General features: G+C 37.0%; 1 protein-coding gene across 2 annotated transcripts in view; it reads right to left on the bottom strand.

Annotated features, from left to right (window-relative positions):
- Positions 1–13,788, bottom strand: part of LOC116816978 (transcription initiation factor TFIID subunit 4-like) — a 213,288-nt gene that overhangs the window by 172,087 nt on the left and 27,413 nt on the right. Inside the window, exons 5-8 of one of the 2 annotated variants that reach the window (XM_075073846.1) lie at positions 13,215–13,337; positions 11,613–11,702; positions 9,516–9,770; positions 163–268 (exon numbers count right to left, since the gene is read on the bottom strand). In XM_075073846.1, coding sequence (XP_074929947.1) covers positions 163–268; positions 9,516–9,770; positions 11,613–11,702; positions 13,215–13,337 — 574 coding nt within the window. The remainder of the gene's footprint in view (positions 1–162; positions 269–9,515; positions 9,771–11,612; positions 11,703–13,214; positions 13,338–13,788) is intronic. The other variant, XM_075073847.1, reaches the window with a different exon arrangement.

A 13,788-nucleotide genomic window follows, 5' to 3' on the forward strand; every position in this document is an offset into this window, starting at 1 on the left:
ATTATATCGTGAAAACATGCATTTTCAGCCAGGAAAATGTAAAAGGTAACGTCAAGCCTGCCAAAGTCAACGCTCAGTTTTCCCCATGCTACTACTTTGTAATAAAATTACAATTAAATTCATACAAATGTAACAAACTCACTAGAACATTTAAACCCATACCTTGTGGTCTAATGGTCTGAGTTATTACCACTGGCATCCTAATCTGGGTAGTCTGGCAAGCAGGGTTTCGTTTCACAGTTTGAGCAGATGTTGACTGGATAATCTGCTATTATTGAAAAAAAGTATACTCATATTATACTCTATATACAAACACACACCACGTGTAAATATATATATTTACATATATAATTACTAATTTAAGCATGTGGGTCTCTAAACCACAGCCAGCTGGTGACAAGTCATATTTCTGTAATGTATGTGGTTTTGTGGGGGTGTGTGTATATATATACAAACACACACACACACTCTCACACGTCAGCAGTATGCTTTTGAAAAAGAATAACCATAAATACTGTTTGGCAAAAAAGTCATTTTCTTGATCCAAAAATATTGTACTTCATAGGTGTGAGATCAAAAATAAAGCTCTGGGGGGTTTTTTTAAATACAATTTTACTAAGAAGGAAAAACATTTTAGGAAATCTTCATACTGGTCACTAGTTTCAGTGGTGTTCATCTACAGCCCCATAGGCTTTTCCCTTTTTTACTATTTTTGTTAGCACACTTCTGCATTTTTAATAAATATCAAAAGTTAAATCTCAAATGGTTACACAAGACTTGCAGTCACACATGCAAAAATGGGAAACAGGGACTTTTTATAGTCACTGTGTAATCTTTTACCTTCTACCATTTATTTTTAAAATCAGAGAATTTTATTGCTTCAGTTAATCTTGGGGCAAAGCCTACTGCCCTTATTGAAATTCTCAGTTAAATCAGAACGAGATAAGAACCTTTCAACTTGATCCCTTATAAATAAAAAAAGAAAAACAAAATCTGCAAGGGTCACATCTCAATGATATCAAAATACATGTTCATAATATCAGGAACAGGCTAGCACAGATGTAGAACAGCAGACTGTCCAGTACACGTGGTTTTCTCAGAGGGAGACAAAATCCATAAATAAACTAAAAAAATTGCAAGAAAAGTTTAATGATTTTGTATGGGGGGGGAAGGGGAGGGGGACATCATCCACTTTAAAGGATGGTAATGACACAGCCATGACTGGCTGAAGATAAAGCTGCACAGACAACTCAGGGTCCTGAAGACATTACAACTCATACAGTCTTCACAGTCATGGCTGTATCATTACCATCCTTTAAAGCAGAAGCAGTTTCTCTCTCTCTCTCTAACAAAATCAATAACATTTCCTGCAGGATGACTGTACCACAATTCAGATTGCAACCTAATTTAATATGTTACACAGAGCAAACAGGAAACAATGCATCTTTGTTTGGCTCATCAGCATTATTCTTATGAACTGTACCCCAGAACATCTTACAACTATACAGGCCAAATCCTGGATTTAAAAAGGAATTTTGCAGGATTATAAAATACAGTGAAAATGAGAAATTATGTTTTTAAATTTAGTTTTGAAAACAGATTGAGAAGGAATGGAGGTAGGAAGATAAAGAAAAAGTTTCCATCACCAGAAATTGAATAAAAGGTTCCTGCATCATAAGCAGTGAAATTATGGGAAGAGGGAAGGAGATTGGGACTAGTTAAGCAGAGGGAGTGTGAAGAGGAACTGAGTGAAACATGGTTGGTGGGGTAGGCTAAAGTAGGACCAAGGAGTTTTTAAAACAAAAGGGGCAATTCTGAATTGTGCCTGAAATTAATGAGGAGCCACTGGAGGAGTATAAGGATGGGCATGATGTGTGGTCGTGATTCTTTGTACGTGAGAGAAGACAGGCAGCAGCATTCCGTACATGCTGGAATTTGGATAAGTGGGAGGCCACAGTCAATCAGAGAGGAGACAAAGACATGCATGGATGAGGAGTCGTCATAACTGCGTACACAAGCAATGTTACAGAGGTGGGGAAGCCAACTTGCAAAAACAGGAAAGGTGGGAGGGAACAATACAGTTCAATGAAAAAGGAGGGAGCTACACTTATGGACACAGAAGGGAAAAAGGAGGTATCTATTAAGCTGGGAGACAGAGCAGCTGCATGTATTTGGGAATGCTCCTTTTGCCCAAGAGAAACACTTCTACCCTAAAAGCATTTGGATGAACCAAGACAGGCAATGAGTGAATAGGGAAGAGCCATTAAACACAATTCTCATCAGAGCATCAGCCAAACTTCAAGGTAGAAAAACATGCTCTAGAAGAAAAAGAGGAGCTTGGTAACCGAAAATATTAAGAGAAAGGAGAACTGAATTTGAATGCATCTTGATGCAGAGGAAAAATTACCACTAGACGTATAACAAGTGCATTTTAATAGGCAGGAAGACAATAGTCCACAATGTCATAGGGTACTCTGATCTGAAAGACAAAAAAGGCTAATTTTCTCAATCACACCTCTCTCTAGTCACCATGCTCACAATATTCTTTCAAACTAAGTTTTACTCTGGTGATAGCAGGTAAACTTCTCCTCTCTATGACATCAGTACCTGTCTTCATTTCCTGATACATTCTACTCTCCTCTGAAAAGATGTAAAATGACAGATTTTAAACAGCTGACGTGGTTTGATACCAAAGACAAGGCAGTTATTGATAGTGGCTTAACAGAGAGAGAAAGGGTGTGGGACAACAGGAGTGGAGAAGAGGGTCCAGAGAACAGACAGTTTCTATGAAAACTTTCAAGTAAGGTAGGGAGTATAAAAAGAGGGTAAATATACTGGGGTGGAAAGCAGAAAAAATTAAGTGAAAATAAAAAGTATCGCCAAATTTAAATAATAAATCAAAATTATGTAAAAGAAAGGAACCCCATTACACCCTGTCCATACTATCTGCATAGCCTACACGTGGCAAAGAGCATCTAATAGCAGGCTGCTACTCCCCCTCCCAAGCAGGTGGGCAGGGAGTGGACATAGTACAACCTCTTGTGTCAACACAGCTATATGCTGGCCCCTTAGTTGGCCTGGGCTGTAAAGTTACAATCCAGTCCTTTGTGCATTAAAACAAGCCTTACACAGAAACACCTCAGCCAGCACATTGAGCATGCTGAACTAACAAAGTTTTCACACAATTACATGCAAAATGTAGCAATAAAGGCAACAGCGTAGGAAATAAACACACTGGAAATGATACAATTCTGAATACAATAGTCTCTGCTTGGTAATTTTTCTTTTTTTCCTCACAATTAAGTGAGAAAATATTGTGGAAGAAATAAAAAAGTCACTTAACTTGTATATGCACACAGTACAGATTGGCTATGGTCCGATATGACATTTATCTTCACTCATGAGTAAACACTTGCTAACTCACTTGTGGCTATGCCACTTGTGATTTATCAGTCTACTCACTCCTGAAGATAAATGTCATATCAAACCTTAGCTATCATGTAATCTGGCAGCATTAACTCACTTCTATCTTGCTTTTGTGGGTTTAGATTTCATACATAACATTAATGTTGCTATCCAGGGCCAAATTTTTACAACTTGCCTAAAAATGATGCTTGTAAAACTGCATATGCAATTGTGTTTTCTCTCCTCACATTAATAAAAAAATAAAATTAAAAAAAAAAATCAGACAGAATCTTCTAGTAAAAGCTTCTTTTTCTTCACCTTGACCGATACTATGTTGCTGGATATACTCTTTCAAAGAATCAGTGAAGTCAGAAATGAAAAAAAACAAACCCACAAACTATTAGGTCATGTAAGTCCTCTCCCACTTACTGTAAGATTTTCTAGTCTACTTTTAAACGTTTCAAGTAAGGGGTCTTTCATCACTTTCTTTGGGAGACTATTCCACAATCTAACAACAGATCTTATGGTAAGGATTTTCTCCCTTATATTCAACCTAAATTCTGCTTTGCTTAATTTTATCCCTTTATTCCTATTTATACTCCTTGTGATCACTTGAAATAATTCATCACCCTACTTTAATGTTTAAACCCTTAAAATATTTGTAAACGTTTTTCATTCTCCCCTTTAGTCACTGTTTGACCAAGCTATATTTCTTTAATTCTCTTAATCTTTCCTCTTAAATTGTCCCTTAATCACTATTTTTGTAATTTTCTGAATTCTATTTAAATTAATTTTTTTCATATATTCAGGTACCCAAAACTGAACGTTGTATTTTTAGGCAAGTGCCACCACTGGTTGATAAATGCCACCCCAATGGTCCATAATATAGCACCAAATTAACATTTGCCTTTTTGCCACTGGCTTACATTGCAAATATGTATCAAATTTCCAGTCCACTGTCATGTCTGGGTATCTTTCTGAATTAATGCCTTTTAAATATGTACAGTTCACTGATTATTTCATTTCAGATTTATTATACACTCATTTTAGTTCATTGACAGGACTTATATGCATTTGTTCATTAACACAAGCCAGTTTTTTATCGCCTTCAGTGAACTTCCTTTAAACCAGTAGATACCTAATGATCAATCCCAGCTGTCTTCTAAACAGAAAGTAAAGGAGAGTGGTGTCCACTGAATCTCCAAAATGCATTCAGAATCCACCAGCTCAACATCAAAGACCCAAAACCAAAGATTTCAGTAGTGTGGGGGGAGGGGGGTAAAACCCCCATATTATTAGGTATTCATGGTCTGCCATTTTATTTTACTTCTAATTTCACATTATTTCACTGACTTAGCAGCATTTCCAAGGCTGGTATAATGGTTAAGAAATATTTCAGAGCATATATTGTTCTGATAAGCAGTGGTGGATTAGCTACTGGGCCAACGGAGCCCATGTCCAGAGGCCCCGGCCAATTGGGGGGCCCCAGAAAAATGGGCACTCCTGTGCCCTGATCTGCCTGGTGTCGGAAGCAGGAGAAGCCCCTGCACACTGACTCTGCTCCCCAGCAGGAGAAGCCCTCACACCCCAACTCTGCTCCCTGACCAGAGCACCAGGCAGGTGGGGGAGGCCCCCATGCCCCAACCTCATTTCCCCGTCAGGAGCGCAGGGGTGTGTGTGAGGGGGGACTGCAGGTGGAAGGAGTGGGGAGGGGCCCCCCACTTGATCTGCCCAAGGGCCTCACAAATCCCTAATCTGCCTCTGCCAGTGAGTTCTAGTTATCCCTTTTGGACAACATGCACTGTTTTTATAAACACACATTTCCTAACCAAGAACTCAGAACACAAGCATTACATTTATAACACCGACAAACCCTGGTTTGTCAGCAGGTGAGATTGAATCTGGGACCTCTGGAGCTTAGTGCATGAGCCTCTACTGCATGAGCTAAAAGCCATATGACTGTTAGCTAAGGCTGTAGAGCAGGCTCATTAATCTGTCTCTGTAAGTGGTCTTGGTGCCACTAGATGGGACAGAGCACCTCATCCAGGAGGTATGTGGGTTACACATTTATATTTCTTTGTATTTACGCTCAGATTTTTTACAAAAGGCAGTCTGAAAGCTAACATTCCTACTGCCACTAGAGACCTTCAGGTTTGCCGTCCAAGCTCTAGAACTGACTATACTTCTTGAAGCCCTTTCTTATCATACTGCAGCGTTTCCTCTTTTATCAGCTGTTCTATCAGCAAGTCCATATCTAACATAGCGAGTGAATATGAATCATATGTCTACACCCAAATGAATCAAAACCGAAAGGAAAAATTTATTCTACAGCCAAGTTGTCCAATAGCAAAAAGGGATGGTATTGATAGCATTGATCTCTCAATCTAACCTGAGAAACACAATACATACAATGCAACACACAGCTGGATTATCATCACTAGATATGTTACATATGGCTGCAATAGGGTCAACAAATATGAAAAACTGCCCTTGTTTGGTTTCACAGTTCTATCACTATTTGTTACCTGTAGTACCCATAATGTGCTAAATACTGTCCACATACATGAATACACAGTTCCAGTCCCAAAGTATTCGCAGTTTACTCAAACCTAGATCAAGTATGTAGGTATATAAATAGTTTTTTGCCTCATCACATTAGTCACTCACCAATATTTTTTCAGTATCGAAAGGAAAACTTAATCAAAGATTCCATCCAGCTTTCTCAGCTAGCAGGAATTAATACTGCCACCTCGGTCTTTCACCTGCAGATCTCAAGGTGCTTTACAAAGGCGTCAAGTATCAGAGGGGTAGCCGTGTTAGTCTGGATCTGTAAAAGCAGCAAAGAATCCTGTGGCACCTTATAGACTAACAGACATTTTGGAGCATGAGTTTTTGTGGGTGAATACCCACTTCATCAGATTATCATTATCTCCTCTTTGATCTATCAGCGGCATCATACAATTTTAAAATTGAAGTTTTCTTTGTCTCCTATTGATTTCTACATGCATGTACCACAACTGTACATGGTCCCACAGATGAAAATTTATACTAAAGCACCCCCTCACACATCTAAAATGGTGCTACCAATATCACTTCAGCTTTGCAGCAACATCTTAATTATGCCACAAAATTTGTGTTCCATAGCTCTTTCTTAAATGAGAAGACAAGAAAACTCTTTTCTTATTATTTTCATGCAACTTCAATTTGAGGGAAAATTCACAAAATACTTTAAAACAACAAACTCAACTGGTTCTGCGTGGGACTTTCAAGATGCTCAGCATTGGCATAATCTTGCTGGCACTGAAGCTAATGGGAGTTTGACCAGAGATTTCCACAAAATGAGAGTTTTGCTAATGCAGGACTTTAGAAAAGTCTACTGCCTCAATGCAGGATGTGAGAATGAGTGAGGCTGGGGAGCCCTGAAATACCTATATTATAGAAGCACTATATATTACAACCATGAGTGTCCAAAGGTTTCAGAGACACCTAAAACTCTGACTCCTTGGTAAAATTCAGAAAAATCAAGAGAGGAGGCTAGTAGACAGGCTCCCCTAATTTTAGAAGGCACTGACTGACTCTGTAGACAGACTGGCTCTAAAGAGGCTATACTCCATTAGTTCTGCCCCCTTCAGCTGGACAGTCTGCAAAGCCACTTGAAATTCTCTTCGGTGAGCTCCAAGTCTAGAGAATCTGAAGCCCAGCCAGCTTTCTCCCTAAGCATTGGTCAGCTTCAGGCAGGCCAGATGTAATCTTTCTCTGTCGGTCTGTCTTGGGCAATCTGGCCAAGGGTCCCTGTTGTGCTCTGGGTTTAGGGAACACAGACTACTTTGAAGAAGGCACAATGTTCACCATTAAAAGGTCAATATTTCTAATAGTTACCACACAGTTGTATTGAAGATACCCCAGTGTCTGCCTGTAATTGAAACAGTGGTTGTTGTGGTAACTCAGATAACCTACTACAATGATTTTTGTCAGATGCTGACTTAACCAATATAGCACAATCTAGGCGATAGAGCAGGGCTTTGGTTAACCTGAGGTTCAGTTCAATCAGCCATACTACTAATAAGCAACAGACACAGAAGTATAGATTTATATAAAGTTCTTCTTTATATAATTAAACTTTTCTGTATGTTTTCTAAATGTATTTCCATCCTGTAGTAGTCCTTAAAACACACTTTTTCTGGCAAGTCAAGATGCAACCTTCTGCCTCTGCAACTATTGCTACTTGATGAGACTACAGCAGTTATTTCCTTTCTCCAAATGGATTAAAATACGTTCCTAAGAACAGTCATTTTCCCATGCACAATACAGAACTGTCATTTGGCATGGCCCACCCAACTGGTGCTTAAAGCATGCCACTTTTTAAGTTGTCAGCTCTGATACATTAGTTTGGAAATGAAGTTGTATGTTCGAATAAGTTAACAGATGACTGAGCAGGCATTCATATTGCTACTCTGTACCATTCTGTTCTAAATTATACAACATTCCAGAAAAGTTTTTCCTTATTAGAGAGGAGATAATTCGCACAGTTAAAAGAGATGAGCAACAGCAGCCAAGTCCAGATTCAAGATCACGTCCACATGCCTCATGTTTACTATAAAAGATAAGGTCAAGTATCTTGGCATCTCAAAAAGTTCATATAGTTCATTACAACTGTTCTCCTATGACTTTGCTACTCCTACTATAAAATAATTATTTTAGATTTTAAAACTTAATGATTAAACTGTTTTAAGAAGCATATGTACTGTCCAAATGACATGGAGCTCAAATGGGTATTTAAAAAATGTACATTGTTACTTTTTAATTAAATAAACTATTTAAAGTTAAACGTTTAAAATAGATTTTTTCCCCAACTATTTATTTCCTTTCCTAAGTCTACTAGTTTAAGGAACAGTCATGTGACTAACAGGTTCTGGCAAAGCTGTTATACTTGCATTTTAGAATCCTGATAAAGCAGAATTCCATCAGCTTAAGATAATACGTTCAAATTTGCTCATCCTAATTTTTAAATCAAAGTTGTGTACTATACTCACATATACATGTGAACTGCAAACAAAAGAAATATTTTTCACCATTTCACAAAAGTGGTTAAGAAAGACAAGAATGGACTGCCATATCATCAGACTTAGGCTTTTGTAAAAACTGAAAAAATACATATACAAGGCTATATATGCTATATATACCATGGGCCCAATGGTACTACTCCACAGTGAGTAGAACCTTACTACATGAGCAGTCCCATTGAAATCAGTGGGGCTGTGGGCATGTAGTAGGATATTATTCAATATCAGCAAGAGTAGGGAATAACATTTTGGTATTCTGACTAGACCAAGCTGATTGTTACAGTAAAATTATTTCCATAGTTTTCTAATTACAAAATGTACAGAAGAATTTAAAAAGGGACCTTCCATTTTTCATTTTAAATCAAATTAAAATCTAATCAAAGCAGAATAACTTAACACTGATTGTATGATCATCTTTAAAATCTTAATCCTTCCTGTGAGTCCTGTAAGCCTTAAAAAGCTAGCTCTCTTATACTGCTGTAATTAGGTAAGTATCCACTGCAACTATATAAAAATCTCTATGTCCCAGAAATGAAAGCCCTGATCCTGCAAAGACTTATGCACATCCTTAGCGTTATACAGTGTCAGTACTTCCATTAAAATTAATAGGAATACTCACAGTACATAATGGTCAGGGCCGGCTCCAGGGTTTGTGCCACCCCAAGCAGCCAAAAAAAAAAAAAAGGCTGCAATCGCGATCTGCAGCTCTACCACCACCGCTTCAGTCTTTGGCGACAATTCGGTGGCTGGTCCTTTGCTCCGAGAGGGACCCGCCCCCGAACTGCTACCAAAGACCCGGATGTGCTGCTCCTTTCCCGTGGCCGCTCCAAACACCTGCTTGCTGGGCTGGTGCCTGGAGCCAACCCTGATAAAGGTGAGTATGTGCGTAAATCTTTGTAGGATCAGTACCTAACATACTATATCAGAAAGACAAGATAATGAAAAACAGAAGTATTTCCAAATTAGAATGTAATAACAAAAATAAAGAGTAACTTTAAACCACTATTCAACCTATTTAGAAGTTTTCCTTTATGTTTTAGTACCTACCAGTTGAGTACTCTGATTTGACTGTACTAGTTTAACCTGAGGAGGCTGAACTGTATTTGATACAAATGTGGAAAAGCTGTTTGGTTGCCTTATTCCTACTGTCTGAGTTGTGACATTAGAGGAAATACTTCCAGAGGCAGGTTGAGGTATAACTTGTGACAGCTTGGTTTGTTGAAGCGGCTGCTGAGATGGCTGTCCTTGCAAAACCGAATGTTGGCTATTCAATAAAGATTGTCTCAATGCCGGCAGACTTTTCTAAAAAAAAATAAATAAAAAAAAGAAGAAAAATGGGGAAAAAAATCAAACTTACTAAACCATCAAAAAAAGTGTCTGTTTTTGAAATGTATACACACACTGGAAAGCATAAATCTTCAAAACCAGTTGTATGACCTGTCTAGCACTTCAGGAGAAATAAACTTGTACATTTTAACATTCTTCATATTTTCTATGAAGAGAGAAAATTCAGCATGGATCACATCACAAGTTATTAATTTTTAATTTGGTCAACATGGTAGGCTACAATATGACCTATCCTAACCCCACCACACAGGGGAGTAAGGCCCCAAAACCAGCAGTCCATTAGGACTACCTGAAGCATGGATTTAGATCCCGTGAGGAGCAAAAAGTGGATGGGGAAAAGTGGAAGGGCAGAAATGAGCTCCATTTCCACTGTGTGCTGCCAGAAGTAAACTGCACCCCTCCTAGGACTGTAGTAAAATACCTCTCCACATAGAGTATCTAAAGCAAGACGATTTAATTGTGGTTGTCTTAGCGCAATAGCTGTGTACTGTATTACTACTGATGTACTGCACTGACTTTATTAGAAAAGTGTGTTATTGTGTGCTTCATGTTCAGACTGGTTCATCCAAAAAAAAGTTCTAAAAGACTTATTTTATGAATAAACTTTTTATATTATGTTCTTTTGAAGTGCTCCTCCAGGCAGCTGCAGGCTTTCGCAGTGCTTACCCCAGGCTGTAGTCACTTTTAACTCCTGTTTTTTATTTAAAAACATAATTGTTGTTGCCAAGAAATGACTTCAAAGACAGGGACGAAGTTAAAACTTTTTGCCAGAGATGGCTGAAGAAGGAAAGCAGGGAAGAGAGTAAAAAGAAAGGGTTAATTATATCCTAGAAGAGGAGAGAGGAGAAAGGAAAGGGAAGGAAAGAAAATGAAAGGAAAGGAAGAATTAAAAAATTAGAGGAAAATTCTGCCCTAAACTGACAGACTGCAAGTTGGGATAAAAAACAGAAAACCATGATAACTGGGATGTGGGTGAACAACAAAACATACATGTTTTACATCTAGGAGCTAATGTTGAGTACCAGACTGCCAAATTCTGCTTACTCTGCTCACATAGGTAAGCAGCTAGAAGTCAATGATAGTTTTGAATAAGTAAGGCAAACAAAATTTAACCACATATGCTAATTTGGGGAACAAGAAACAATTCCATTTGAGACCACATTTTATAATATTTCTCCAGATGTTCCTCATTATAGGCGAGCCCTGCCCCAAGAGGACCACCCTGACAGAATTTACTAATTAATTATTTCAACAAAAGCATGTTCCAGAGAAGCGTTTAGTAATCTCCCTTACACACTGCCATGTACACTGAATGTACTTGATTGCTCTTATTTAGACAAGACAAGAGCACTAGAAAAAAGTATCTCAACATGGGTACTACAGACATACTGGTGAAGTAACCTACCATACCACTTCTGACTGGTATACTTTATTATAGACAATACTGTGTTTATTTATCATAGAAAAGTAAACCCATTACAACAGTAAGATACCTAAAGTCATGTGGGTGGTCTTTAACTACCTATGTTAAATGTGACGTAATAAAGCTGCCAAAGACAACCCATTTCATCACATTTTCCGTTTAAATATAGGAATATAATATTCAAGTAACCCACAGAATATTTATGTTTCTAAATTAGAAATTCTTCTTTTTCTATTTCTTAACTAAAATGTTCTAGACAGTCAAAACTGATTACGTATTGTGTGCAAGTTTGCACATTTTAAAAAAAATTTAAACCTGAATAAGGAAGCCTATTCGGCAGATAAATTTCAGATCTAAACAATATTTATATTCACCTTCAGGAAAGGTACTAGATATGGCTGAGGAGATGATTTCAGCTCTGACTGAAGGCAGCCTGTAAATTCTTCTGGATCAATCTTTGCATCCTGGAGAGGGGAAAGAAAAAAAATAACTATTTGGGATTTTTCTGTTTTCTGAAAGAATGAGAACATATACTAGGACAGGCTAACATTGTGGAAATATTTATATATCTCAACAGATTAGCCACAAATTAACAGGGACTTTTAAAGTTCAAAGTCCCTCAAACTCATCCACAGCTATCAAATCTTTCTATCAGAACTAACACACACACACACACACACATATCCTTCTCAGAACTCAGGAATCTGTGACCCCTGGCACAAAACCTATCAGAATAAGAAAAAGATACTTTACTCAATGGTTAAAAAACACCACCACCCAGATGAGTGAACAGGTAGAATTTTGGAAGTAAGATTTAAATAGAAGAATTATATGTATGTATGTTTATTAGTGAAGATGAAGGATCTATTGAAGCTAAGTACATTTTTAATGTATCTGAAACTATCATTAGTAAAATACTTATAGGCTGTCTAATGATTCAGCTGTCCTACTCTTGAGACTCCCTGCGGTTAATATAGTATAGTAGAGAAGAAACAAAATATACCTGTTATATTTATTCTTCAATGTTTCAAACTTTAATTCTTTAAAACTATTAGTTTTCAAAAGTTCAAACTAATTTTTATTGGAACTACTAATAATTTTGTTCAATCACTTTTATGTGGGAAAGAGTCTTAGACTTTCCAAATCAAAATGTTTAAAATGTGCAAGTGTTCCTTGATAATCAATTCAAGACTATCATCTTCTTTCTCCTTGGCATACACAAACAATGCAAGCTTGACTATTTGTCAAAGCCTTTGATAAAGTCTGTTTGCAGTGTATATCTGTTCTGTAGTGTACACTGAAATATATGTAGTACTGGAAGCTACCATAAGTCAGTTTTTCTGCAAGACCAATCACATAGATTCCATCTACAGAAAATACTATTTTGGTCATGTAAGTCATTCTGTTTAAGTTTGGAATTTTTGAAATCCACAGGCATTCAGGCCCCATTCTTGCAAAAAGACCCCCAGGGATCTTTTTACAGAATCTTGGCCTTAGTGACTTCTTAGAAAAATGTTTCAGTTAGTCCTCAATTCTGCTTCAGAAAGGCAGATCCATACAGAGACCAAATTACTTGAAAGGGACTTTAATTGTGACATAAGAGACCACAGCTTACAGGATCAGAGCCACAGAAAGCTCTCACAAAACATATTTATTATATTTCCAAATAAACTTTATCAAAATATTATCCATCAAAACATGAGTACTGTTCATAATGTTTATTAAATATTGTGACATTAATCAGCATTTTAACCCACTACAGGCAAGAGAAAATACAGCTTGATTAACAATGAAATTGTGAGGTTGCATTCAGTGCAGAAAAAATTTTATGACCATTTTTATGCAACACTTTTACCTTTCAACATTTCTGTACTGCAAACAGAAGCTAAAGAATACATGAGTATCAAATTCAGTAACAATTTTCTGCATCTATAAATAGCACTTACAATATACAACTAACACAACTTAATATTTACCAGCAAATCCTGAACCAGAGCTTTCACATTATGGGATGTTTCTGGAGAAGATGAATTATGGGAAGCAAGTTTTATCAGGGTAGCTAAAAAGTTTTTGCATTTCTTCACATTCTCTTGCATTTCCTGTTTAAAAAAAATCAGATATACATAGTATGTTGATGTTGTTCACTGCTTAGACTAATACATGTAAATAATGGGAAAACTAGAACATTTCTTGTCCAAATAAAAGCAATTTGATAAGTGTCTTCAATTATTTGGCTATTGCCACTGTAGTTTGGCACTCTCTTCACTTCCATCTAATCATTAATAGTCATACCATACAGTTACTAACTAAATTAATCACAGAAATATTTATTTTTCATGTCTGATATGCTATCATTCATTATATCCTTCATGGAACTGTAACCCTACATGATAAAAAATCATCATGAAATGTCAAAAATCCAAGCAATCACTGAGATGGCAAATACTGAATTCACAGTTTTTTTCCTTATTTTTTAACTTTTTAAATTACTATATAATATAACATCAACTGTACAAATCAAATAATAAATACATTTCAAATATTATCCTG

Source organism: Chelonoidis abingdonii, chromosome 19, assembly GCF_003597395.2.
Source record: "Chelonoidis abingdonii isolate Lonesome George chromosome 19, CheloAbing_2.0, whole genome shotgun sequence".
Classification (NCBI taxonomy): domain Eukaryota; kingdom Metazoa; phylum Chordata; order Testudines; family Testudinidae; genus Chelonoidis; species Chelonoidis abingdonii.